General features: G+C 48.3%; 1 protein-coding gene across 1 annotated transcript in view; it reads right to left on the reverse strand.

Moving 5' to 3' along the window:
• The window catches only part of LOC124802936 (medium-chain acyl-CoA ligase ACSF2, mitochondrial-like), a 208,895-nt gene extending 184,964 nt beyond the window's left edge, over positions 1 to 23,931 (reverse strand). Inside the window, exon 1 of the mRNA XM_047264021.1 lies at positions 23,862 to 23,931. Within this exon, the coding sequence (XP_047119977.1) occupies positions 23,862 to 23,917 (56 nt within the window). The 5' untranslated portion in view covers positions 23,918 to 23,931. The remainder of the gene's footprint in view (positions 1 to 23,861) is intronic.
• Positions 23,932 to 27,606: the final 3,675 nt, after the last annotated feature.

Consider the following 27,606-nt stretch of genomic DNA (forward strand, 5'->3'; position numbering starts at 1 on the left):
AACCATCAGTCCGCGCTCCCCAGTCAAGACGCAGTAGTTTTTGTTGTGGAGTTACCGGCAGCCTACACCTGTGATCGTGACTCCCTAGTTCGTCTGGTGCCGCCATCCGAGCTCTGAACGTGTGATGCCTTTCACGCTCCTTGTATACCCTGCCAGGCCTGGCAACAGTAGTAAGGATGAACGAAACTAATTCACTCTGGTGAGCGTTGTACTTGTGACAGAATTGCAACTGTAATCTTACACACTCGCCGATGGTATGCACGTACACGAAGTTACACTGACATCCAACCACGTCTTCTGGGTGTTTCGTTTGCGAACGAGTGCATACGGTTTCAAGCAAATGTTTAGCTGAGGTGAAATTTAAAACTCTCCGCCGTATACGTTGTTCGATAAAATTTTGGGTGAACTACCATATGTTGCCACGGTATGAATTCCTAAGGTACCAAACTGCTGAGGTCATCGGGCGCTACACACACACACACACACACACACACACACACACACACACACACACACACACACACCCACACCCACACCCACCCACACACACCCACCCACACACCCCCACACACATACACGGGAGAACTAACCTCCGACGGGAGGGAGCGCTCAATCCGTTACATGGCGCGACATACTGCTCGCCCACGATATTTTGCCGCAATCTCCTGCCAGCTTGAGTTCTGTACTGCCATTTGTATACACGTGAAGACGACCAGATGACTGCCTCGAAATATCGTGACAGCAAGTTCCAGGCATCCGATAGTTCACACGATATTCCATGGAACAAAAAAATGTTTAGCTTTATGCGCTGTGTCACTTCATTTACGACTCTTGTGAATCTGCTTGCAGTTGTATGTTACATCGTACCGTTTCTTCAGCGACTCGCCTCAGACATCGAATGCGCACAACTGCAGAGTTTTACAGAAAAATAGCCGTGATTGGTAGCAGAACAAACACGTCTCTATATTTAAAAATCTTTTGACTCAGATTCGAGGTAGGGTGCTTCCCTTACGTGTCAGAAACATTCTAAGGATCTGTAAGCTAAGCAACAGGAACACGCTTGCGGAATATTTGTTCGGCCAATTTTTGGGTACTGTTCGTCGATCTGGAACCCCTACTAAGTGGGATGAACGGAAGAGCGAGGAAAAATTTGAAGACTAGCTCCGCGTTTCGTCATGGACTTGTTTACTCTGCACGAAAGCTTTACCGTAACACCCGATAGGCTGAAGTGGGTGATGCCGCAAGAGACACTGCGCGACGTGGAGACTTTCTGGAAATCCCCCAAAGTACACTGCGCGATACGAGCCAGATGCGCCACTACAGCCTAAATTATACCTCGATTAAACTCGAAAAGAGAAACATTAAGAGACACACACGTACGCAGACAATCTTTCTTTCCATGAACGGATCAGGAAACAGAGCGAGCTTAAGACGCTGGACGCATATTCGAGGACAGCGGTTCAGATCCCTGCTCAGCCATTCAGATTTTTATTTTACGTTGTGTCGCTAAATCGCTTAAGGCGAATGGTGCGATGGTTCCTCTGAAAGGGAGTCTGCCGGTTTTTCTCCCCATTGTGCCTTCAATTCGATCCTGTGATTTGTCTCTAATGAGCTTTATGTCCTTTCCGCCATGCACCCGCAGACGGTTTGCAGAGGACAGATGAATGTTTTCTGGCATGTTCAACATCCACGAAAATCTATGGGTCTGTGACGATGAGAATCTCTCATGTAACCCAAACTGAAACCGTATTCGGGAGGAGCAGAGTTCAGGTCCCAGTCCAGCCGTCCAGAGTAAGATTAAAATTCCAGTAGCTTTCCTCAGTCACTACAGCCATGTCGGAACTACACCAGTTAATGCCAGTATTATTTTTGTAGAGCTAGCACAGTGCTCCACTGTTTACCATGGAAACATCACAGCAAAAGCCCAGACATCAGTATTCAGCGCGCTATGAATTTTCGACTGATGTTTACTGCCTCTCCGTTATCGTATTTCGGGACGGAAATCCCTCATCTCACTTTCTGGTGAGATAAATAATAGTTCATTAAGATATTGTTTTCAATACCGTGCCAAATTCAACTTTCAGAAGATATTTTTCTGAGAAAACGAAATTTAGTCAATGGTTAGCATACAGTTATGTATTTGGTTTATGACTTACATTCAGACATTGTTCTGCAAGTTCAGGTGATGGATTCCCGCATCCTTTGTTCCTTATGGTTCACGATCAGTCAAGATCTGACAAAAGTAAGCTAAGTTGATACAAAAACGGCACTCATTTATGAGGTCACGGTATCACAAGTTCAGATAAAAGTAAACTGTTGAGCGACTACGCCCGTCAGTATCTTCTTTCTGCATCTTCGCCGAAGGCTGCGGCAGTTTTCAGTCATTGCTGTTTCGGCGGAATGTATCTTTTTTAGATAAGCGCAGTTTCCTGCCGAATCTTTCTATTCGTCCCATTTGCTACCTCCCAGTGAACTAAGCAGTTCAAGGCCGTCAGGTGCCGAATTACCACGAACCCATATTGTATTTTATAGACTGACTAGTCGCTCTGTGACTTATTGGAATGCTTCCTCGCCACGATAAGTGTGTAAGTAACAGTGTGGCAACGCACTATTTACCGCTAAAGTAACTTCAGAACCTATGCAAAGAACTCTTGCATGCATACTTAATTTGGAAATTACGTGCATATTTATGAGCTACCAGCACGTATTGAAGATTCAAAAATGATCATTGAGGCTGAAATCGGCCGACTTTACAGACTTTTGCCTATTACAGACAAAGGTACAACAGCTTCTAATAACTACACTCCTGGAAATGGAAAAAAGAACACATTGACACCGGTGTGTCAGACCCACCATACTTGCTCCGGACACTGCGAGAGGGCTGCACAAGCAATGATCACACGCACGGCACAGCGGACACACCAGGAACCGCGGTGTTGGCCGTCGAATGGCGCTAGCTGCGCAGCATTTGTGCACCGCCGCCGTCAGTGTCAGCCAGTTTGCCGTGGCATACGGAGCTCCATCGCAGTCTTTAACACTGGTAGCATGCCGCGACAGCGTGGACGTGAACCGTATGTGCAGTTGACGGACTTTGAGCGAGGGCGTATGGTGGGCATGCGGGAGGCCGGGTGGACATACCGCCGAATTGCTCAATACGTGGGGCGTGACGTCTCCACAGTACATCGATGTTGTCGCCAGTGGTCGGCGGAAGGTGCACGTGCCAGTCGACCTGGGACCGGACCGCAGCGACGCACGGATGCACGCCAAGACCGTAGGATCCTACGCAGTGCCGTAGGGGACCGCACCGCCACTTCCCAGCAAATTAGGGACACTGTTGCTCCTGGGGTATCGGCGAGGACCATTCGCAACCGTCTCCATGAAGCTGGGCTACGGTCCCGCACACCGTTAGGCCGTCTTCCGCTCACGCCCCAACATCGTGCAGCCCGCCTCCAGTGGTGTCGCGACAGGCGTGAATGGAGGGACGAATGGAGACGTGTCGTCTTCAGCGATGAGAGTCGCTTCTGCCTTGGTGCCAATGATGGTCGTATGCGTGTTTGGCGCCGTGCAGGTGAGCGCCACAATCAGGACTGCATACGACCGAGGCACACAGGGCCAACACCCGGCATCATGGTGTGGGGAGCGATCTCCTACACTGGCCGTACACCACTGGTGATCGTCGAGGGGACACTGAATAGTGCACGGTACATCCAAACCGTCATCGAACCCATCGTTCTACCATTCCTAGACCGGCAAGGGAACTTGCTGTTCCAACAGGACAATGCACGTCCGCATGTATCCCGTGTCACCCAACGTGCTCTAGAAGGTGTAAGTCAACTACCCTGGCCAGCAAGATCTCCGGATCTGTCCCCCATTGAGCATGTTTGGGACTGGATGAAGCGTCGTCTTACGCGGTCTGCACGTCCAGCACGAACGGTGGTCCAACTGAGGCGCCAGGTGGAAATGGCATGGCAAGCCGTTCCACAGGACTACATCCAGCATCTCTACGATCGTCTCCATGGGAGAATAGCAGCCTGCATTGCTGCGAAAGGTGGATATACACTGTACTAGTGCCGACATTGTGCATGCTCTGTTGCCTGTGTCTATGTGCCTGTGGTTCTGTCAGTGTGATCATGTGATGTATCTGACCCCAGGAATGTGTCAATAAAGTTTCCCCTTCCTGGGACAATGAATTCACGGTGTTCTTATTTCAATTTCCAGGAGTGTATATATAGGCTGGGCACCCCAATTCGAAGAAACTGTATAGATGAATATTTCGTATATTAGTAATACCAGACATTATCACCAAACAGAACAGCGATCTTACGCAATTTCAAAAAAATTAAAAGATTTATACAAAACTTTAGTTATCTGGATTGCAAACAATATACAACATTAAGTTTGATAACTAGTTTCCGTTTTTTCGCTCAGCCATCCTCAGATCTGAAAGAACGCGGAAAAACAAAACTACTTCAGGAATACTGATAGTCTTCAAGAATATACACATTTCTAGGAAGTGTAAAGGCGTAGTGAAATGTACACAGTAAAGCTAGACAACATCGCCTGCATGTATTGGTACGACGTAAGAAAGGTAAAGCAGCTACGTGGACGTGCACCATAATTTTACGGCGTTACAAAAATAGGGAAGTGACAAACGTAAATAAACACCATTCTCAGACGAGAGAACCCCAAAAAGTGCTGGATTTACCAAAGAGAAAGTGATTTTAAGTCTAGAGGGTTAAAAGAAGCAAACAATTTAATTACAATCAACGAAATTAATCGGTTTATCACAACTTTGTTTATGCCGATTTATTCCATTATTTGTAATGAAACTGTTTGCATCTTAGTCCTGCTGGTTTAGAATCAATCTTCTCTCGCTAGTATAGCCAGCGCTTCATTAGAGTTCTCTCTCACATGGGAATCGTATGCATTTTACGTTTATTATTTACCTATTTTTTAATGCCGTAAAATTATTGTCCACGTCCATCTGATAGCTGATTTTCCTTTAGGTGGTGTAGAAATACTCACTCGACGCTGTCTAGCCTTCCTCTATACATTTACACTATGCCTTTACCATTATTGGTATGTCTTTTTGTGAGTTACTATACCTACAAATGTGTGTATTCTAGAAGAATTTTACGCTGAGGTGACAAAAGTCAGGGGATGCCTCTAACGTCGTGTCGCACCTCCTGTCCAGCGTAGTGCAGCAGCTCGACGTGGCGAGGAAAGTCGTTGGGAGTCCCCTGTAGAAATACGGAGCCATGCTGCGTCTGTAGCCGCCCATAACTGCGAAAGTGTTGCCGGTGCAGGGTTTTGTGTCCAAACTAACCTCTCGATTATGTCCCATACACGGTCGTTGGGACTCATTCCGAGTGATCCGGACGGCCAAATCATTCGCTCTAATTGTCCAGAAGGTTCTTCAAACCAATTGCAGACTGCTGTGGTCCGGGGACATGGCGCATTGTCATTCATAACAATTGCACCGTTTTTTGGGAACATTACGTTCATGAATGGCTGCAAATGTGCTCCAAGTAACCGAACATAACCATTTCCCGCCGGTGATCGACTCCGTCGGACCAAATGACTCAGTTTATTCCATATACATACAGTCCACACGATTATACAGGGTGTTACAAAAAGGTACGGCCAAACTTTCAGGAAACATTCCTCACACACAAATAAAGAAAAGATGTTATGTGGACATGTGTCCGGAAACGCTTAATTTCCATGTTAGAGCTCATTTTAGTTTCGTCATTATGTACTGTACTTCCTCGATTCACCGCCAGTTGGCCCAATTGAAGGAAGGTAATGTTGACTTCGGTGTTTGTGTTGACATGCGACTCATTGCTCTACAGTACTAGCATCAAGCACATCAGTACGTAGCATCAACAGGTTAGTGTTTATCACGAACGTGGTTTTGCAGGCAGTGCAGTGTTTACAAATGCGGAGTTGACAGATGCCCATTTGATGTATGAATTAGCACGGGGCAACAGCCGTGGCGTGGTACGTTTGTATCGAGACAGATTTCCAGAACGAAGGTGTCCCGACAGGAAAACGTTCGAAGCAATTCATCGGCGTCTTAGGGAGCACGGAACATTCCAGCCTATGACTCGCGACTGGGGAAGACCTACAACGACGAGGACACTTGCAATGGACGAGGCAATTCTTCGTGCAGTTGACGATAACCCTAATGTCAGCGTCAGAGAAGTTGCTGCTGTACAAGGTAACGTTGACCACATCACTGTATGGAGAGTGCTACGGGAGAACCAGTTGTTTCCGTACCATGTACAGCGTGTGCAGGCACTATCAGCAGCTGATTGGCCACCACTGGTTCATCCAACAATGTGTCAATCCTCATTTCAATCCAAATGTTCTCTTTACGGATGAGGCTTCATTCCAACGTGATCAAATTCTAAATTTTCACAATCAACATGTGTGGGCTGACGAGAATCCGCACGCAATTTTGCAATCACGTCATCAACACAGATTTTCTGTGGACGTTTGGGCAGGCATTGTTGGTGGTGTCTTCATTGGGCCCCATGTTCTTCCACCTACGCTCAATGGAGCACGTTATCATGATTTCATACGGGACACTCTACCTGTGCTGCTAGAACATGTGCCTTTACAAGTACGACACAACATGTGGTTCATGCACGATGGAGCTCCTGCACATTTCAGTCGAAGTGTTCGTACGCTTCTCAACAACAGATTCGGTGACCGATGGATTGGTAGAGGCGGACCAATTCCATGGCCTCCACGCTCTCCTGACCTCAACTCTCTTGACTTGCATTTATGGGGGCGTTTGAAAGCTCTTGTCTACGCAAACCCGGTACCAAATGTAGAGACTCTTCGTGCTCGTATTGTGGACGGCTGTGATACAATACGTCATTCTCCAGGGCTGCATCAGCGAATCAGGGATTCCATGCGACGGAGGGTGGATGCATGTATCCTCGTTAACGGAGGACATTTTGAACATTTCCTGTAACAGTGTTTGAAGTCACGCTGGTACATTATATTGCTGTGTGTTTCCATTCCATGATTAATGTTATTTGAAGAGAAGTAATGAAATGAGCTCTAACATGGAAAGTAAGCGTTTCCGGGAACATGTCCACATAACATTTTCTTTCTTTGTGTTTTTTTTTTTTTTGTTTTGTTTTGGTTTTAGGGCGCAAAACTTTTATGGTCATTAGCGCCCGGTCCGTGACTTAGGAAACAGTAAAAAACCGAAATTGAAAACCAGCAGCAATGGGAACGAAAGTCATAAAATTGGAGAAACTAAAAGCAGAAGGAAGGCTTAAAAATCCACTACAGAAAGGGGTTGGTTGTCCCCAAAAAAAGCTTCAAATGACTGACGTCATTTCACTGGCACTAATAAACTTGAGAACGCGGTCGGCTGAGCGCGTGTCATCTGCTAAAATCGACGATAAATCAGGCGATAGCTGTAGACGGGAGCGTAACGGATTAAAATAGGGGCACTCAATTAAAAGGTGTCTTACCGTCCACAGCTGAGAGCAGTGGGGACAGAGTGGGGGAGGATCGCCACTTGAAAGATGTCGATGGCTAAAAAGACAGTGCCCTATCCGGAGTCTAGTTAAAATTACCTCCTCCCGACGACGCGTTCGGGAGGAAGAGGTCCAAGCACAAGGAAGAGCTTTCACGTCCCGCAATTTATTATGGGTAAGTGTCGACCAACGCGTGTGACATAAATGAACAACACGTCGACATAGAACGCTCCGTAGATCGGCGAAGGGAATCGATTGAATAGCTGGCCGAGGAAGAGAGACTGCAGCCTTGGCTGCAATATCGGCCGCCTCATTTCCACAAATACCAACGTGTCCCGGGAGCCAGAGGAACGCCACGGAGACGCCCCCCACGTGGAGCAAGCGCAGACAGTCCTGAATCCGGTGGACCAGAGGGTGCACAGGATAAAGAGCTTGGAGACTGAGGAGAGAGCTGAGAGAATCTGAGCAGATTACGTACTGTATCCGCTGATGGCGGCGGATGTAGTGGACAGCCTGGAGAACAGCGTAAAGCTCCGCAGTATAAACCGAACACTGGTCGGGAAGCCGAAAGTGATTTGGGGTGTCGCCAACAATATAGGCACTCCCTACACCTAACGATGTTTTCGAGCCGTCGGTGTAAATAAATGTGGCGTCCGTCATTTGTGCACATAGAGCAGCAAATGCCCGACGATAAACAAGTGGAGGGGTACCATCCTTGGGAAATCGACAAAAGTCACGGAGCAGGCAGACCCGGGGACGGAGCCAAGGCGGTGCTGTACCCCAAGTTGTCAAGAAGGTTTTAGGAAAGCGGAAGGAAAGAGAATGGAGCAGTTGACGGAAGCGGACTCCCGGTGGTAGTAGGGAGGAGGGGCGGCCTGCATACCCTACATCAAAGGAGGCGTCGAAAAAAATGTCATGGGCTGGATTAGCAGGCATGGAAGACAGATGGCTAGCATAACGACTCAGAAGGACTGCTCGCCGATTGGACAGCGGAGGTTCAGCAGTCTCAGCATAAAGGCTTTCCACAGGGCTGGTGTAAAAAGCTCCAGACACTAAACGTAATCCACGGTGGTGGATAGAGTCGAGACGCCGAAGAATAGACGGCCGAGCAGAGGAGTAGACTATGCTTCCATAGTCCAATTTCGAGCGCACTAAGGCGCGATAGAGGCGGAGAAGGACCACTCGGTCCGCTCCCCAGGAGGTACCATTCAGGACACGGAGGGTGTTAAGGGATTGCAGACAGCGAGCCGAAAGATAGGAAACGTGGGAGGACCAGCAGAGTTTTCTGTCAAACATAAGACCCAAGAATTTAGCGACGTCGGAAAACGGAAGGTTGACAGGACCTAGATGTAAGGAGGGCGGAAGAAACTCCTTACGTCGCCAAAAATTAACACAAACGGTCTTACTGGGAGAAAAACGGAAGCCGGTTTCGATGCTCCAAGAGTGGAGGCGATCGAGACATCCTTGAAGACGTCGTTCAAGAAGGCTGGTCCGTTGAGACCTGTAGTAGATCGCAAAATCGTCCAAAAAGAGGGAGCCCGAGACATCAGGAAGGAGACAATCCATAATTGGATTGATGGCAATGGCAAGCAGTACAACACTCAGCACGGAGCCCTGGGGTACCCCGTTTTCTTGGGAGAAAGTACGGGAGAGAGTAGTGTTCACCCGCACCCTAAATGTGCGCTCTGCCATAAATTCGCGAAGAAAAAGGGGCAGCCGACCTCGAAAGCCCCAAGAGAACAGTGTGCGGAGGATGCCTGTCCTCCAACAGGTATCGTATGCTCTCTCCAGATCAAAAAATATTGCTACTGTTTGGCGTTTCCGGAGAAAATTGTTCATGATATAAGTGGAGAGAGCAACAAGATGGTCAACTGCAGAACGATGCTTTCGGAATCCGCATTGGGCAGGTGTTAAAAGACTGCGGGATTCCAGCCACCACGCTAAACGGTAATTCACCATACGCTCCAAAACCTTACAGACACTACTCGTGAGAGAAATGGGGCGATAGCTAGAGGGGAGATGTTTGTCCTTTCCAGGTTTCGGAACAGGAACGACGATAGCTTCCCGCCATCGTTTGGGAAAAGTACTGTCGGTCCAAATTCGATTATAAAGGCGAAGGAGGTAACGCAGACTATGGGTTGATAAATGCAGCAACATTTGGACGAGGATACCATCCGGTCCTGGGGCGGAGGAGCGAGAAGAAGAGAGTGCATGTTGGAGTTCCCGCATGGAGAAAACAGTATTGTAGCTTTCGCGATTTTGACAGGAGAAAGCAAGAGGTCGCACTTCCGCTGCACGTTTCTTCGGGAGAAACGCTGGCGGGTAATTTGAAGATCTCGAAATCTCAGCAAAGTGCTGACCCAACGAGTTAGAAATTGCGACGGGGTCCACTAATGTGTCATGCGCGACGGTGAGCCCAGAGACCGGGGAGAAACTAGGCGCGCCTGAGAACCGTCGAAGCTGACTCCAAACTTCCGAGGAGGGAGTGAAGGTGTTAAATGAGCTAATAAGGAATTTCCAGCTTGCCTTCTTGCTATCGCGGATGACACGACGGCATCGCGCACGGAACTGCTTGTAGCGGATACAGTTGGCCGAAGTAGGATGGTGGCGGAAAACGCGGAGAGCACGTCGCCACTCACGTATTGCATCACGGCATGCCTCGTTCCACCAAGGAACTGGGGGGCGCCGGGGCAATTCGGAGGTGCGTGGTATTGAATGTTCCGCAGCTGTAAGAATAACGTCGGTAATATGTGTGGCCTCATCGTCGACGCTGGGAAAGTGACGGTCATCGAATGTCGCTAGAGACGAAAAAAGTGTCCAATCGGCTTGGGCAAACTTCCAGCGTCGCGGGCGCATGTAGGGCAGTTGAGGCTGCAGTCTAAGGACACATGGAAAGTGGTCACTCGAGTGTGTATCATCAAGGGCGAACCATTCGAAGCGCCGAGCTAGCGGAACAGTACCGACCGCAAGGTCCAAATGAGATAAATTTGTCGTGGAGGCAGACAAAAATGTAGGGACTCCCGTGTTGAAGCAAACTAGATCTGCTTGGTGGAAGACGTCTAGCAATAGTGAGCCACGTGGACAAGGATGTGGAGATCCCCAAAGCGGGTGGTGGGCATTGAAGTCCCCAACCAGCAAATATGGGGGTGGAAGCTGACCAAGAAGATGAAGGAGATCAGCTCGTGCCATTGGTGTGGACGATGGAATGTATACAGTACAAAGAGAGAACGTGTATCCGGAAAGGGAAAGACGGACGGCGACAGCTTGGAAGGAAGTGTTTAAATGGATTGGGTGATAATGGAGAGTTTCATGGAGAAGAATCATGAGTCCTCCATGTGCTGGAGTGCCTTCAACAGAGGGGAGATCATATCGGACAGACTGAAAATGAGGGAGAACAAAGCGGTCATGGGGACGCAGCTTTGTTTCCTGAAGACCGGCGAGTAGGATCGTAAGAGGATCGGCAATTCATCCCGATATTCCAGTGGATAATGGACATAGGGTGAACAGAAAATGGAGGAATGTGACCAAGGTCGCTGTCAACTCAACGACTGCTCTGAGCTTGCGACCGAAAGCATGGAATGGCATTCAGCCGAAGGCAGAAGATCCTGATCCATAGGTTGGTCAGGAGCAGCTCCTGCCACCAGCGATCGGCCGGTTGATCGGCCACCAGCAGTGCGCCTCGGCGACGCAGAAGACGGCCGAGGGCGATTTCCGCCAGGTGGTGCTGTAGATGGGACACGCCTTGGCGGAGAAGGAGAGGAACTGGGTTTCTTTGTAGCCTTCTTGGAAGTATGATGTTTAGATGAAGGAGGAACCGATGGTTGGGAAGTTGCGGTACGTAAAAACTCTTCATGAGTATGCTCTTTTTTCGAAGTCTTGGTGTCTGACTTTTGGGCTCGAGATTTAGCAGAACTCGACGAAGGGTGAGCCAGAGAGTGGGCAGGCGAAAGTGGTGAGGTTGAACGGGCGATCTTTGCGCTGGCCGATCTGACGACCGTGGCACTAAAGGTGAGGTCGCAAGTCTGCGTGGCCGCCTCCTTTGTTGGCCGAGGAGAAGCAAGGACAGTGCTGTATTTTCCTTTCTGAGGCATGGTGTGCTGTCGACTGGCGAATAATTTTCGAGCAGCAAAGGTCGACACCTTTTCCTTTACTCTAATTTCCTGGATGAGCTTTTCGTCCTTAAAAATAGGACAATCTCGAGAGGAAGCAGCGTGGTCACCCATACAGTTGATGCAGCGAGGGGATGGAGGTGGACAAGCACCCTCATGGGCATCCTTGCCACACGTAACACATTTGGCCGGATTGGAACAGGACTGGCTGGTGTGATTGAACCGCTGACACCGATAGCAACGCTTAGAGTTTGGGACGTAAGGGCGAACGGAAATTATCTCATAGCCTGCTTTGATTTTCGATGGGAGTTGAACTTTGTCAAATGTCAAGAAGACAGTGCGGGTTGGAATGATGTTCGTGTCAACCCTTTTCATAACCCTATGAACAGCCGTTACGCCCTGGTCAGACAGGTAGTGCTGAATTTCTTCGTCAGACAATCCATCGAGGGAGAGTGTATAAACGACTCCACGTGAGGAATTTAAAGTACGGTGCGGTTCCACCCGGACAGGGAAGGTGTGTAGTAGTGAGGTAGGCAGCAATTTTTGTGCCTGGAGGGCACTGACTGTTTCTAACAACAGGGTGCCATTCCGTAATCTGGAACAAGACTTTACAGGACCCGCAACTGCGTCGACATCTTTCTGAATAATGAAAGTGTTGACCGTGGAGAAGTCGTGACCTTCGTCAGACCGAGAAACAACAAGGAACTGTGGCAACGATGGAAGAACTGTCTGTGGCTGAGACTCAGTGAACTTACGTTTGTGAGCAGACATAGTGGAAAGTGAGGAAACCATTGCGGAAGAATCCCCATGATTACCGGCGTCTCTGATGGCGCGCTCCTCCCTTGTGGGGGCCCTCTCTGAGGGCACTCCCGCCTTAGGTGATTGTTCACACCTCAGGTCACACCTCCCGACAAACGGACGGAGGGACCAATCGGCACTTTCGGAAAGTATCAGCTCGGGTAATCACCCCTCCCTGGGCCTGGCCGTTACCAGGGGTACGTACGTGTCCTACCTGTCTACCCGGGGCGGGGAATTACGCGTTACCCCGTCACCGGCTACGCATGGAAGTGCTTGGGTCGGCCTTCAGACACGCACAGGGAGGAAGAAAGAGAAAGGGAAAGGAAAGAAGTGTGGTGTCACCGCCAGACACCACACTTGCTAGGTGGTAGCTTAAATCGGCCGCGGTCCATTTAGTACATGTCGGACCCGCGTGTCGCCACTGTGTGATCGCAGACCTAGCGCCACCACAAGGCAGGTCTCGATATACGAACAAGCACTCGCCCAGTTGTACGACGACATTGCTAGCGACAATACGGACGAAGCCTTCCTCTCATTTGCCGAGAGACAGTTAGAATAGCCTTCTGCTAAGTCCATGGCTACGACCTAGCAAGGTGCCAATTGTAACAGTGCATGTATCTTACGAGTCGCATTTGTATAGTCAAGAGAGATGTATCACAAGTCCCAGACAGTAAAGTTAAGTATAAAGCAGCTATGTACTTTTCTTGCTACCATTCAATAGTTATCCTGTTCCAGACTTGACGCCCGTCGGCGTGTGTGTACGCGTGCCTTTCAATCGGCTACTACCGTGTGGCGTAACAGTCTTGTTACGTCACTACAGATTGGCGACGAGTGAAGTATTCTTCTCCTTGCTTTGCTCTGATTTATTTGTGTCATGGCTTCGCCACAATCTCCAGATGTACTGTCCGAATTTTATCGCTTGCAGAATCAGCAGACGCAGGCGTTATTGGATGCCCTTGGACAGCTCGTCCAGGGTCAACGTGCCATTCAAACCGATGCGGCCGCCGCCGCTTCACCGGTACCGCAGCCACAACCTGCCGTTGCACCACCGTTTCGCAGTTTTAATGAAACCTACGAGACTTGGCGGAAATGGTCCCACCAGTTTGCGTTTCACCTCGACGCCTACAGAATTCAAGGTAATGAGCGGCAGCCGTTTTTGCTTTCTTGTGTCGGTGTGTCCACCTACCGTGTGATAGTGAAATTGTTTCCCCGACGCGACGTAGCAACTCTGTCCTACGAGGAAATTTTGTCTGCTTTAGATGCCTATTTCAAAGAAACAGTTAATGTGGTTGCAAAACGGTATACGTTTTTTCGTACAAAACGTACGGCCGGTCAAACTAATAGGGAGTGGGTAGCAACATTGCAAGGACTTACTAGGGACTGTGCCTTTGACTGTGACTGTGGCCTTTCTTATTCAGATACAATGGTACGTGATGCAATTGCACAGAATGTTTCTGATGTTCGCATACGGGAGCAAATTTTGAAACTAGTTAATCCCTCCCTTCAACAAGTGATAGACATATTAGATAGACAAGACACACTTGACTGTGCTCAGGAATCTTCTGAAACTTCGCCAGCAGTGTGTAACATTAACCGGCCCGCCGGGCGAGCTGCGCAGCCCGGTCAACTGCCATCGCGCACACAAACGAAGCTGCCGCCGCGCTCTAAACCAGGTGTGCCGCGCCAGCCCACAAATGCAGTGAAATCATGCCCGCGGTGTGCTACTAGACATTCGCGTGAACATTGCCCGTCACGCCAAGCTATTTGCTTTTTCTGCAATAGGAAAGGACATGTTCGAAGTGTTTGCCAGAAAAAGCTCAGATCAGACAATCACAACCATTCCAGGCCCTTTGCTTCGTGCCGGAATCGAACCACGAACACTCAGGATCGTGGACCTTCGCCCATGGACACTCATGTCGTTAATTCCACTTCGTCCAGTGACACTTTCTCTAACAGTGACTGTGTTAGTCCCACAAAAACTGTGCATCGACGTCGCCGGAAATCACGTCAATTAGCAAGTGATCCTGTACCAGTGTCTGTTCAACTTGCCCAAAACAGTCGCTCTTGTCGTCAGCAGGACAATAAACTTTTTGTGGACTTAGACTTTGAAGGCAAAGTGATACCATTCCAGCTCGATACCGGAGCTGCAGTTTCATTGCTCAATCACGACACATACAAACAACTGGGCAAACCTCCGTTGCGTGCCGCAAATGTTAAGCTCACCACATATTCAGGACAGAAAATTCCTGTGTTAGGACAGTGCAGCCTTCTTGCAACATACAAGGGACAAACAAAACTTGTGTCGTTTTACGTTCTTCGTTCTTCTACTGCAGTGAACTTGTTTGGCTTAGATTTATTTCAATTGTTTAACATGTCTATTGTAAATCAGGTCCTATCAGTGAATCAAACTGTGCCTTCAGACAGTGTTTCTCGCTTATGTGACGAATTTGCAGACATTTTTGCACCGGGCTTAAGTTGTGCTAAAAACTATGCAGCACCATTGGAACTGAAAGTAAACGCGCAACCGAAATTTTTCAGAGCGCGCAATGTTCCCCACGCATTGCGTGATGCGGTCGCACGACCGTTAAAGGATATGGCATCACAAGGTGTCAGTGAATGTGCGCAATGCCTCTTCCCTTTCAGCTCCGCTCAATCGCTTGCGCCGTACAGGTGTTCCGTTTCTCTGGACGACGGAATGCGTACGCGCCTTTCGCCAGTTGAAATCGACGTTGCTTTCTACTACTTGCCTCACGCCTTTCGATCCCCAGAAACCCCTTTTGTTGATGGTCGATGCATCGGATTTCGGGATCGGTGCTGTGCTTGCGCACAAAGTTGGCTCGCTTGATCGCCCTATTGCCTTTGCGTCAAAATTGCTCTCATCTGCGCAAAGAAATTACTCACAGATAGAGAAAGAAGCTTTGGCTTTCGTGTTTGGTGTTCTTAAGTTCCATGGTTTCTTGTCTGGTCGTCATTTTACCATCATCACAGACCACAAACCTTTGACATCGCTTTTTCATCCGAACAAGCCTGTACCTCCACGTACAGCGCAGAAATTCATTCGCTGGTCTATTTTTCTCTCGCAGTACCGCTACGATATCTTGTATCGGTCCACTGCTAAGCACGGAAACGCCGATGCGTTGTCCCGTTTGCCTGTTGCTGAGGATAAAGCATTCGATTCTTCCGAACTTGCTTGCATGTTCATTGATTCGGAAACCGATGAAGTGGTCGAATCGTTTCCGATTGATTTTCGTCGTGTAGCTACGGCCACAGCTGCTGACCCTGTCTTTGCTACTGTTTTGCGTTTTATTGCCACGCAATGGCCTTTGTCAAAGTCTCGGATCGAGGATCCGTTGGTTCGCAGATTTTTTGCTCACAAGGAGAGACTTTTTGTTCGACGTGGTGTTTTGTTGTTGCGTTCTGATAATGATCAGTCCAGAGTCGTGGTCCCACGTTCGTTACACTCCTCTGTTTTACGGCTTCTTCACCAAGGACATTGGGGTATAGTGCGAACGAAACAACTTGCTCGTCAGCACTGTACTTGGTTCGGAATCGATGCTGCGATTACGAATATGTGTTGTTCTTGCATGGCGTGTGCCAAACAACAATCCGCACCGCCGTGGAAAGTCTTTGCATGGCCAAAAGCCACTTCCCCTTGGCAACGCTTTCACATTGATTTTGCTGGTCCATTCTGGAATGCTCGATGGTTGGTTCTGGTCGACGCCTTCAGTAATTTTCCTTTTGTTGTCCGGATGTCTTCCACGACGTCCTCCGCCACCATCCAAGTGTTGTCTGCTATCTTTTGCATTGAAGGTCTTCCGCAGACTATTGTTTCCGACAATGGCCCACAATTCATGTCCACAGAATTTCAGTCATTCTGCCAGGCCAATGGTATTCAACATCTGACATCCGCGCCGTTTTCGCTTCAGTCAAACGGTGCCGCTGAACGATTGGTCCGGACTTTCAAGTCACAGATGTTGAAATTGAAAGAGTCGCATTCTCGGGAGGACGCATTGTTGCTCTTTTTGTCCTCGTATCGCTCTCAGCCCCGAGATGGTCGCTCGCCGGCTGAGTTGCTCCATGGTCGTCCTCATCGCACCTTGATGTCTTTGCTGCATCCGCCGCATCAGGTTCTTGTGCAGCGGCAGACTCCTGCTTTTGCTCCAGGCGACGTTGTATTTTATCGCAACTATCGAGGTTCACGGCGTTGGCTCGCAGGGCGCATTCTTCGCTGCCTCGGCCGCGCGATGTATTTGGTTTTGGGGGCCTCTGGTGAGGTGCGTCGGCATCTCAATCAGCTGCGCCTCTGTCGTCGCACGGGTTCTGCCGCTCCCCGTCTGCTTTCAGCGACGGTGCCGTCCAGTCAGCGCCCTGGGGACCCATCTATTGGCTCGCCTCATCCCCAGGTGTTACCGACGATGCCTTCCAATTTGCCCCATGGCGACGCGCCGCCGCAGCAGCCGCCGCCGCCGCCGCCGCCGCAGCCGCCGGTACTCCGGCCGGCGCCGCCCGCATTCGACGCTTCGCTGCAGCCGCCAAGCGCCTCCCAGGGTCACGCGCCGCCGATCGCTTCCCGTGACCAGCTGTCCTCCGCCATGGAACTCCCGCCCGCTCCGGACCACATGACGTCATCGCGCGTCGGCTGCCCCGACGCAATGGAGGTCGACCCTTCGGCCCCTCCTGTTTCTTTACGGGCGCATACACCGCATGTTGACGTGCACCCTGGACTAGGTTTTTAGGCGTTTCCTAGCTCCCCTCGGACCGAATGGCCGGGTGCGGGTGGGACAGCCTCGCCTGTTGTTAGGCTCCCCACCTCATCGCATACGTCAACATGGGGTCCTCCCCACGGCGGGCGGAAGCCTTATCTCACGACCGTTCGCCGATTTGCGGGGGAGGAATGTGGTGTCACCGCCAGACACCACACTTGCTAGGTGGTAGGTTAAATCGGCCGCGGTCCATTTAGTACATGTCGGACCCGCGTGTCGCCACTGTGTGATCGCAGACCTAGCGCCACCACAAGGCAGGTCTCGATATACGAACAAGCACTCGCCCAGTTGTACGACGACATTGCTAGCGACAATACGGACGAAGCCTTCCTCTCATTTGCCGAGAGACAGTTAGAATAGCCTTCTGCTAAGTCCATGGCTACGACCTAGCAAGGTGCCAATTGTAACAGTGCATGTATCTTACGAGTCGCATTTGTATAGTCAAGAGAGATGTATCACAAGTCCCAGACAGTAAAGTTAAGTATAAAGCAGCTACGTACTTTTCTTGCTACCATTCAATAGTTATCCTGTTCCAGACTTGACGCCCGTCGGCGTGTGTGTATGCGTGCCTTTCAATCGGCTACTACCGTGTGGCGTAACAGTCTTGTTACGTCACTACAAGAAGAGAGGTCTCAAACGCCACAGCGGAGAAAAGGGTAAAGAGAAGAGGTAAGGAAAAGAGAAGGACAAAGGAAGGATGAAGACATACAAGCAAGGAAGGCAAAGAATGCGGTACATTTACAAGCGTCCGTCTCCAGACGTAGGCACAAACCATACTCCCATAAGGGGAGAAAGGGAAGGAAAGAGCCAGAGGTGAGGGTGGGGGGGGGTGAAGATGGGGGATGGGGAAGGATGCGGAAAGGGAAGGTATGCAGCCCGGAAAGGAAGGAAGGCCACATTAGCTCGGGGTCCTGTGCTCACTACGCACGTATCCACAAAAGAGTTGTGGATCCCCTGGGGGGTCTTTCTTTGTGTGTGAGGAATGTTTCCTGAAAGTTTGGCCGTACCTTTTTGTAACACCCTGTAGAGCCACCACCAGCTTGCACAGTGACTTGTTAGCAGCTTGGGTCCATGGCTTCATGGGATTTGCGCCACACTAACCCTGCCATCAACTCTTACCAACTGAAATAGGGACTCATCTGGCCAGGCCACGGTTTTAAAGTCCTTTAGAGTCCGACCGATGTGGTCACGAGCCCGGGAGAGGCGCTGCAGGCGATGTGCTGATACCAGAGGTATTCACGCCAGTCTTCTGCTGCCGTTCCCCATTAATGCCAAATTTCGCCTCACCGTCCTATAGGATACGTTCGTCCTACGTCCCACAATGGTTTCTGCGGTTATTCCACGCAGTGTTGCTTGTCTCTTAGCACTGACACCTCCACGCAAAAGCTGCCGCTATCAGCCGTTAAGTGGTGGCCGATGTCCACTGCGTTGTTTGTGGTGAGAGGTAATGCACTAAATTTGGTATTTGTTGACGTCCTATGGACACTGCCAATCTCTGAATATTGAATTCCCTAACGATATCAGAAATGGAATGGCCCACGTGTCTAGCTCCGACCGTCATTCCGCGTTCAAAGTCTTTCCCATCGTGCGCCCTTAACTACGTCGGAAAACTTCACATGAATCAGCTGATCACAAATGACAGCCTCGCCAATGCACTGCCGTTTTATACCTTGTTTAGGCGACACTACCGCCACCTGTATATACAGGGCGGTCCATCTGAAGTTTCGGATGAGATTATCTCGAAACTATATATCGGGTAAAAATAGTGGGTAAGACAAGTTTGTAAGCTCAAATGGGGACATCAAATGATACTACACGTGACCTCCAGCCCCCACCCCCTTGGGTGGGGCAGGGTGCAACTTTTAAATCTTAAATGGGAAACCCCATTTTTAGTGCAGATTCGGATTTTCTATAAAGAGTAATCAAGTTTTGTCTGAAATATTTTTGTAAACCATTGGTAGATGGCGCTGAAATCGAGAAAAATTAAAATTGGGGAAGAACTCCGATTTATTTAGAATCATCCGAGGAGGACACATCGAATCGATACAAAATGTGCACCAGTTCATCCATTACTCCGAATTAAGCATTCTTTTTTTTTTTTTTTTTTTTTTTTTTTTTTTTTTTTTTTTTTTTTTTTACAAAATGTATCCTACCCGCCACAGTTTATGATGGAGGGAGGCGGAATGGTATTAAAATCTCGTTAGAGAACTCTTCACAATTGCATCAGTCACCCGACTGTGACGCCACCGTGGCCACACTGTGAACTGTGGCTCAGTATAAAGGTCGGTGCAGTGCGAGCAGACGTGACTTTCAAATTGTGAACCGTGAACAAATGACGAAAGTAAACTATTCTTTAGCGAAACATGGCTCACTATCATCCTACAGAGATTGTTGAGATGATAATTTTAGGTATACGGATCGTTTCCTAAACAGTCGACATCCAAGCGAAAACATTTTTCGAAATTGCACTCAACGGGCTTGAAATGGATACATGCAACGTCAACCTCGTCATTGCGAATACAATGAAAATGACGCTCGTAGCCCTACCGTTCTCGTCTGTGTTCAACTGGATCCCGAAATGAGTAGTGCGATTCAGAGAAACTGGAATACCAAAATCAACTGATTTGAGGATTTTGAAGGTACATAAATATCATGCTTATCATATCACGCTGACAGGCAATAACGCCGCAAGATAAGCAAACACGCGTGCATTTCTGCCAATAGGCCTTGGAAATATGAGGTGAAATGATTTTTTTTAGATACGTTATGTTCACCGATGAGGCCACGTTAAAAAACAATGACGAATTAAATCGTCATGATTGTCAGTATTGGTCCCCTTCAATTCACACTGGCACAGACCCGTTGGCAGTCAACACAAATGGTCGTTAACGGTCTGGTGTGGAATTTTAAACGGTTACTTGATAAGACTATTTTTTGACCGAAAAGTTACTGGGGAATCTTTTTTACAACTTCTCCGCGATGATTTGTTGGAGCTAATGGAAGATGTTGATTTAGAAACTATTGAACGAGTGTCGTTCCAAAAGGACGGAGCAGCTCCCCGTTATGATAAAAATGTGCGGAACGTTTTAAATTTACGGTACCCTGGTCGGTGGATAGGACGCGGTGGACCAACTCAGTGGCCTCCACGTTCACCAGACCTAATATCTCCTCATTTTTTTCTTGTGGGGTTATTTAAGATACACTCCTGGAAATTGAAATAAGAACACCGTGAATTCATTGTCCCAGGAAGGGGAAACTTTATTGACACATTCCTGGGGTCAGATACATCACATGATCACACTGACAGAACCACAGGCACATAGACACAGGCAACAGAGCATGCACAATGTCGGCACTAGTACAGTGTATATCCACCTTTCGCAGCAATGCAGCCTGCTATTCTCCCATGGAGACGATCGTAGAGATGCTGGATGTAGTCCTGTGGAACGGCTTGCCATGCCATTTCCACCTGGCGCCTCAGTTGGACCAGCGTTCGTGCTGGACGTGCAGACCGCGTGAGACGACGCTTCATCCAGTCCCAAACATGCTCAATGGGGGACAGATCCGGAGATCTTGCTGGCCAGGGTAGTTGACTTACACCTTCTAGAGCACGTTGGGTGGCACGGGATACATGCGGACGTGCATTGTCCTGTTGGAACAGCAAGTTCCCTTGCCGGTCTAGGAATGGTAGAACGATGGGTTCGATGACGGTTTGGATGTACCGTGCACTATTCAGTGTCCCCTCAACGATCACCAGTGGTGTACGGCCAGTGTAGGAGATCGCTCCCCACACCATGAGGCCGGGTGTATGCCCTGTGTGCCTCGGTCGTATGCAGTCCTGATTGTGGCGCTCACCTGCACGGCGCCAAACACGCATACGACCATCATTGGCACCAAGGCAGAAGCGACTCTCATCGCTGAAGACGACACGTCTCCATTCGTCCCTCCATTCACGCCTGTCGCGACACCACTGGAGGCGGGCTGCACGATGTTGGGGCGTGAGTGGAGGTGTGCGGAACCGTAGCCCAGCTTCATGGAGACGGTTGCGAATGGTCCTCGCCGATACCCCAGGAGCAACAGTGTCCCTAATTTGCTGGCAAGTGGCGGTGCGGTCCCCTACGGCACTGCGTAGGATCCTACGGTCTTGGCGTGCATCCGTGCGTCGCTGCGGTCCGGTCCCAGGTCGACGGGCCCGTGCACCTTCCGCCGACCACTGGCGACAACATCGATGTACTGTGGAGACCCCACGCCCCACGTGTTGAGCAATTCGGCGGTACGTCCACCCGGCCTCCCGCATGCCCACTATACGCCCTCGTTCAAAGTCCGTCAACTGCACATACGGTTCACGTCCACGCTGTCGTGGCATGCTACCAGTGTTAAAGACTGCGATGGAGCTCCGTATGCCACGGCAAACTGGCTGACACTGACGGCGGCGGTGCACAAATGCTGCGCAGCTAGCGCCATTCGACGGCCAACACCGCGGTTCCTGGTGTGTCCGCTGTGCCGTGCGTGTGATCATTGCTTGTACAGCCCTCTCGCAGTGTCCGGAGCAAGTATGGTGGGTCTGACACGCCGGTGTCAATGTGTTCTTTTTTCCATTTCCAGGAGTGTATATTGTTTATGAAAGACAGCCCACAACCCGAAACGATATGGAGCAACGCATTCGAAGAGCGTGTGTTGCCATACCACGGGATGGTAACATCATTCTACGTTCCTGGATAACGCTGAAAGTAGGATACAGCACATTTTGTACAAAAATAGCTTAATTTGGCGTAACAAAAGAATTTGCACACATTTTTTTATCGCTTTGATGCGTCTTTCTCGGATAATTCCAAATAAATCAGAGTTCTTCCCCAATTTTACTTTTTTCTGGATTTCAGCGCCATCTGCCAATGGTTTAAAAATGTTTCAGACAATTTGATTACTTTTTCTGGAGAATCCGAATCTGCAATAAAAATGGGGTTTTCCATTTAAGATTAAAAAGTTGCACCCTGCCCCACCCAAGGGGGCGGGGGCTGGAGGTCACGTGTAGTATCTTTTGGTGTCCCCTGTGAGCTTACCAACTTTTCTTACCCAATCTATAGTTTTCGAGATAATCTCATCCGAAACTTGAGATGGCCCACCCTGTATACATATCGCTACCCTATCACTTGTCACACCGGTATAAGACAATTTACCTACAATATTTTTCTGTTTCTGCTTTTTCTTACAGATCTGAGGATGGCCGTGTGAAGAACCGAAACTACTCACCAAATTCAATGTTTTACATTTTTTGCGATCCAGGGAGTGAATAATTTCCTATAAAATCTCTAAATAAATTCATATGCCTTCATAAAATGATGGAACAAATGCATCGATCGTGTTGCTACTGTAAGAGTGTAGATCCAGTTTTTTATAGGTTGACGATAAGAGGACGTATTTTACGGAGTATTTAGTTTTGTTGGCCTCTGGTTGCTACACAGCAAGAGTCCAGCACACACACACCTCTGCATTAGGCGTTCGCCCTACGGAGGCCTTACTACTGTTGGGTGTTTGTTGTGTTGCCGCCACCTGCGAATGATTCAGCTAATACTGTTGCAGAAAGTATCTCTTTCGCTCACAAGTAAGGTGTAAGATTTCATTTGTACACAGGAATTTTTGCATCATCTTTATGCGTCACGGCTACAAACTGCGAGGGTGGAGAGCCTGAGGTCCTATGATTCGTGTAGCTAAGTTTTTTTTTAAGGAGGGACAACAGAAAAAAAGAAAATCACTTGAGTCTTGTGGCATAACGCGCGACTCCGATGGATAAATTCATGTTCCTCCTTGAAAAGTTTGTTTTCATTAACGTCTTCCGTTCTCCAAGTGCTAGAAGCGTTTTATCTTGAGTACGACTGATACTAGTACAGATGACGGCGTGCTGAGTATAGGCTTTTTTGGAGGATCAGAGCGGCAGGAGAATATGAAAAGCAGAGAGTGCCATTTCCGGTACGTATCTACCAATTCTCCAAAAGTCTGAATTTAACATAGGACAAAATCTTGAAGTCGAATGATCAGGAACTGCATATCATTCCTTCCAATCCACTTTCCTGTTAGATACTGGCCTTGCAAATATCCCTTACCACCGCACTACTGAATGTCTGCAGCGAAGCATAAACAGGTACAATATGATGTTACAAATGACAAGCTTCTCGTGGACAGACTACGGAAATATCCTGCGCCGCAAGAAATATTAATTCAAAACTGTTTTTCTCCGTAAAGCTTTCCTGCTTGAGCAGTAAGTGGAATGTACCTCATGAAGACAGAAAGGCAGCTGAAATTACGTCAATGAATGTGACTTAAATAAGCAGAATTTTATCAGCACTCGGCACAAAATAATCTTATCAGTTCTGCAAGAAGAAGAAATGTCGTACGTGCTGTGAATTACGGGAGCCTACAGAGAGAGATGTTGACTGCTAAAATAAAAGCTACGCCACCGCGGATGGCAGCGACCTGGCGCCTATACACAAGTGTTTCACAATTCCTACTACGGACGTCAAAGGGCTGTAGATGGGACTACTTAGATAAAGTTTCGATAAAGGCTCCGTATCCGGAAAAGTACCATTTAGATATAAAACAAGTCCAAAGGCCGGTTCACTTCCAGATCAGAATAATTTGCTTAGGACGGGACGCACGCAGAAAGAGCGTGTGAGCGCGGATGTTTAAGTACTCACTGCCTCGCCGCGGCCCTGCTGCCGAGTACGATGACGAACCGCCGCCACAGCACCATCGCCTCTGACTGGTGACCGCCTACTGGCGCGACTTAACCTCCGGCGCCTACCGCTTCCATGCAGCGGCTACTCCAGCACCGTACAGCGGCGGCCGGGCTAACTAATGTACTAGTAGCGTGTCTGTCGCTAACTCGAGGAGAAACTGGTTTTACACACAAACAAAAAGTTTGTGTAATGTGAAAATCTATCTCTTTTTTTGTGTGTGTGGAATCTTGATTTGAAAAGTTCGCCATATGATTTAAACAAAGCTAGCTCTTAAAAATAATTTTAATAAACCGTTGGCATTTACGGTTACCGTAAATGAACATCTTTTTACGTTTGTCTATCGATAATAATGTATGCTGCGGAAAACAAAGTAAAATTACAGCACAATTTAAAATTTACATGTTAATTTGCTTTGAACAATTTATGTTGCATCGAACAAAATAAAAAACAACCCGGTAAAGAACTAAGCAACTCAACTTTAAAAAGCAAGAAAAAAAGGCTATACAAATCGTACCTGCCTGGCTTCGGTTTGCGCAAACTCTTTCACTCGATTAGCGCAATTTAAGTGGTCTGCAACCTCGTGCTCAATAGATATCGTTGCAAGATGGCTTAAGTGAGTCTGTCCCATCGTGGTTATGAGAAACGTTTTTATCCGTTTTAGTTTTGCGAAACTTCTCTCACCACCCGCAACTGTCATCGGGAGTCTTAGGAGAATTCTTACATCGTTGTTAGCATTGAGGCAAAAATTATGTCCTATAAATCCTAAGTCTCTGTCAGACCTACTCCGGTTTTCACCGACACTGAAAGCACTTTTAAGTTGTTCCCTCAAGTCTAGCGCGTCAACTTCACGTGGCTCGTTGGCTTGCAAAACCGCTTGCGAGGTTTCTGCACTTTTTGTCCAGGCTATCAGGAGGCATATTATTCAGCTTGCCGATGTCGTACAGAAAATCAAAATTATTCCAATGAGACTTCAGTCGAGTGAATCTCTCGTCCAAAAAATTTGGTGACTACGTTTAAAAGATAATACAAGTAATAGAATGCAATCTTGTAACGTTTTGTTGGATTCTCAATCGTCTCATCCCTTCCTTCGTAGGTAAAGTGTCTTAACTTCTTGCTTCGTCGCCGAGTAACACTTAAAGCGGCAACGTGAGATCTTGTAGCTCTAATTCTGTGGCGAGTTCCTTGGAATCTGTCAAGAAAGACACAAGCTTTTTTTCTGTTCTGCTGTTTTCAAGATATAATTTCCTACTTTCGAGCATTGCCACGGACTCAGAAACATTCACGTCGATGCTTTGGAGGGCCTTACTGACAACGCTCATGTGAAGAAGTACGTCGTATCAGATTACCAGAGAAGTAAGGTATAATTTTTCGTCTGATTCCCAGGTGTTGTGGCTTTGAGACAGGTCAAGCTATCGGATTCTTCTGACATGTTTACAAGCGCGTCATAAATCCTCCATCTCGAAAGCTAAGTGGAGGAAGTGCCTCAGTGCGGCTTTCCCACCTAGCACCGCTCTGCTGTTTCGACGTCAGGTTAGACACATAATACGTCAAGACATCCCAGCGTCGAGCGGAGGACGAGCAGAAATCGTTCAAGCTCTTCACTGTCGCAAACATGGAAAAAGCATATTGAGAAGACATAACGGAATCAGTTACAACAAGATTCGATGAGTGACTGCTACACAGTACACAGAATGGTCTCTTATTCTTATCTGGATACCACAACGCTTTTCCTTCCCGCCGGCCGGGGTGGCCGAGCGGTTCTAGGCGCTACCGTTTGGAACCGCGCGACCGCTACGTTCGCAGGTTCGAATCCTGCCTCGGGCATGGATGTGTGTGATGTCCTTAGTTTAGTTAGGTTTAAGTAGTTCTAAGTTCTAGGGGACTGATAACCTCAGAAGTTAAGTCCCACAGTGCTCTGAGCCATTTTTTTTCCCTTCCCGTTCGCCCCTTTCGTAACCTTGACCTCCCATACCGGATGGTTATAATTAAACTTCCTCTATTTAACACATTATAACACAGAAACTAATTACTGTACGAGAACAAAACTTGATAGCATTAATGTCAAGGACGTCAGGAAAAGAAATAATACAGAATAAATTCAACTGAAACACTCTTAATGTGCTGCTACGGTACATCATACAATTACGTATGCTACAAAAGGGGCTCAATATGGCCGCCCATCAACGTCCAGAAGAGTCTGAAAGGGCGGGACTGCATTCTGCACAGCAGAACGAAACATGTCAGTAGATATGCTGGCTACCTCCCTTGATATGCTGCGCTTCAGATCAGCATATGTATTGAATGTTCCCTGGTAAACCCAGCCTTTCATGCAGCCCCACAACGAGAAATCTCAGGGAGTGAGATCAGGTGATCGTGCCGGCCAAGCATTTGGAAACGACCGGCTGATAATTCGATCGTTTCCAAATGTGTTTCGAAGAAGCAGGTGAACTTCACGAGCGGTGAGCGGTGGGCCCCATCTTGGATGAAAACTTTTTGAGTTCAATGCGTCTTTCTCCTGCGAGGCGAGGCGGGTACGACATGCTGGCGAAGCATATCGCAGTCACGCTGGCCAGTCACACTGCACGTCTTTGGTCCTCGAGCGCCAGTCTGTTCAAAAACGGAATGGGCCAATGATGAACGTAGCCCATAGAGTGACACGTTCACCATACAGAGGAACTTCATGTGCAGTAACTGGACGCGAAGATCCCCACACTCGGAAATTGTGTGTGTTCACCTCATCCTTCAGAGAAAAATGAGCTTTTTTTCTGTTTTCTTCTTGTTTTTTTTCATTTTCTTTTTTTCTTTTTTTATCCTTATTGTTTTTTCTTTTATTTATTTTTTTCTTTTTATTCTGTAAATTAATACTAGTACTGCATGCCGTTAATTGGTACCTTCCTGATTGCATAATATTTCTTCATTTCATTCACTGATAATGTCAAGCTTCGTCTGTCCATAGGATGGTTCAGGGCCAGTCCTCGTCAACTTCAATCCTAGCTAGAAAGTGGAGAGTGAAGTCAATACGCCGTTGTGCGTCCTGTGGTGCAAGCTGCTGTAAAATATGGATCTTTTGCGGATATGGTTTAAGAACGGTTCGATGCACCTTCCGTAGAGTGCACCGCGGGATGTTCAACTGTCGTGACACAGCACGCGCACTGTCTGACGATAGGGAATTGCGCGCAGCGTTGTCTGCCATAGCAACAGCGTTTTCGTCAGCCACCTGTGGTGCAGCCGGTCGTCGGCCTCTTCCTGGAGCGATGCCCTGTTCTCGAGTTGATTCGAACTACTTCACCATGCTTCGCACAGCAGGTGGAGAAAGAGGACTCTTCCGTAATCCTTTCAGCCGGCGATTATCGAAGTGCAGCTGCAGCGTTACTGTTGTTTTGACGATAGAATTTTACCAATAAAGCCCTGCTCCTTTTGTCCAAGCTCACGTTGACACGCCAACAAGTGCGCTGCGACTGGTTAGGTGTGTGAGACGATGAATCACGAAGAGTGATCACGGTACCTGGTGGCCATAGTTGGAACTGTTCGGTGGCGCTGCGACGCGTGGAAATGGTGCACCCCATACTCTGGGCATTAGTGCTACCAAGTTTGTTACTCGTACGGTAATTAGTTTCCGTGTTATAACGTGTTAAATAGGGAAAGTTTAATTATACCCAACCGGTATTACACAACGGGTGTTTTTTTTATATTACCAGAACTG

Source organism: Schistocerca piceifrons, chromosome 6, assembly GCF_021461385.2.
Source record: "Schistocerca piceifrons isolate TAMUIC-IGC-003096 chromosome 6, iqSchPice1.1, whole genome shotgun sequence".
In the NCBI taxonomy this organism is placed as follows: domain Eukaryota; kingdom Metazoa; phylum Arthropoda; class Insecta; order Orthoptera; family Acrididae; genus Schistocerca; species Schistocerca piceifrons.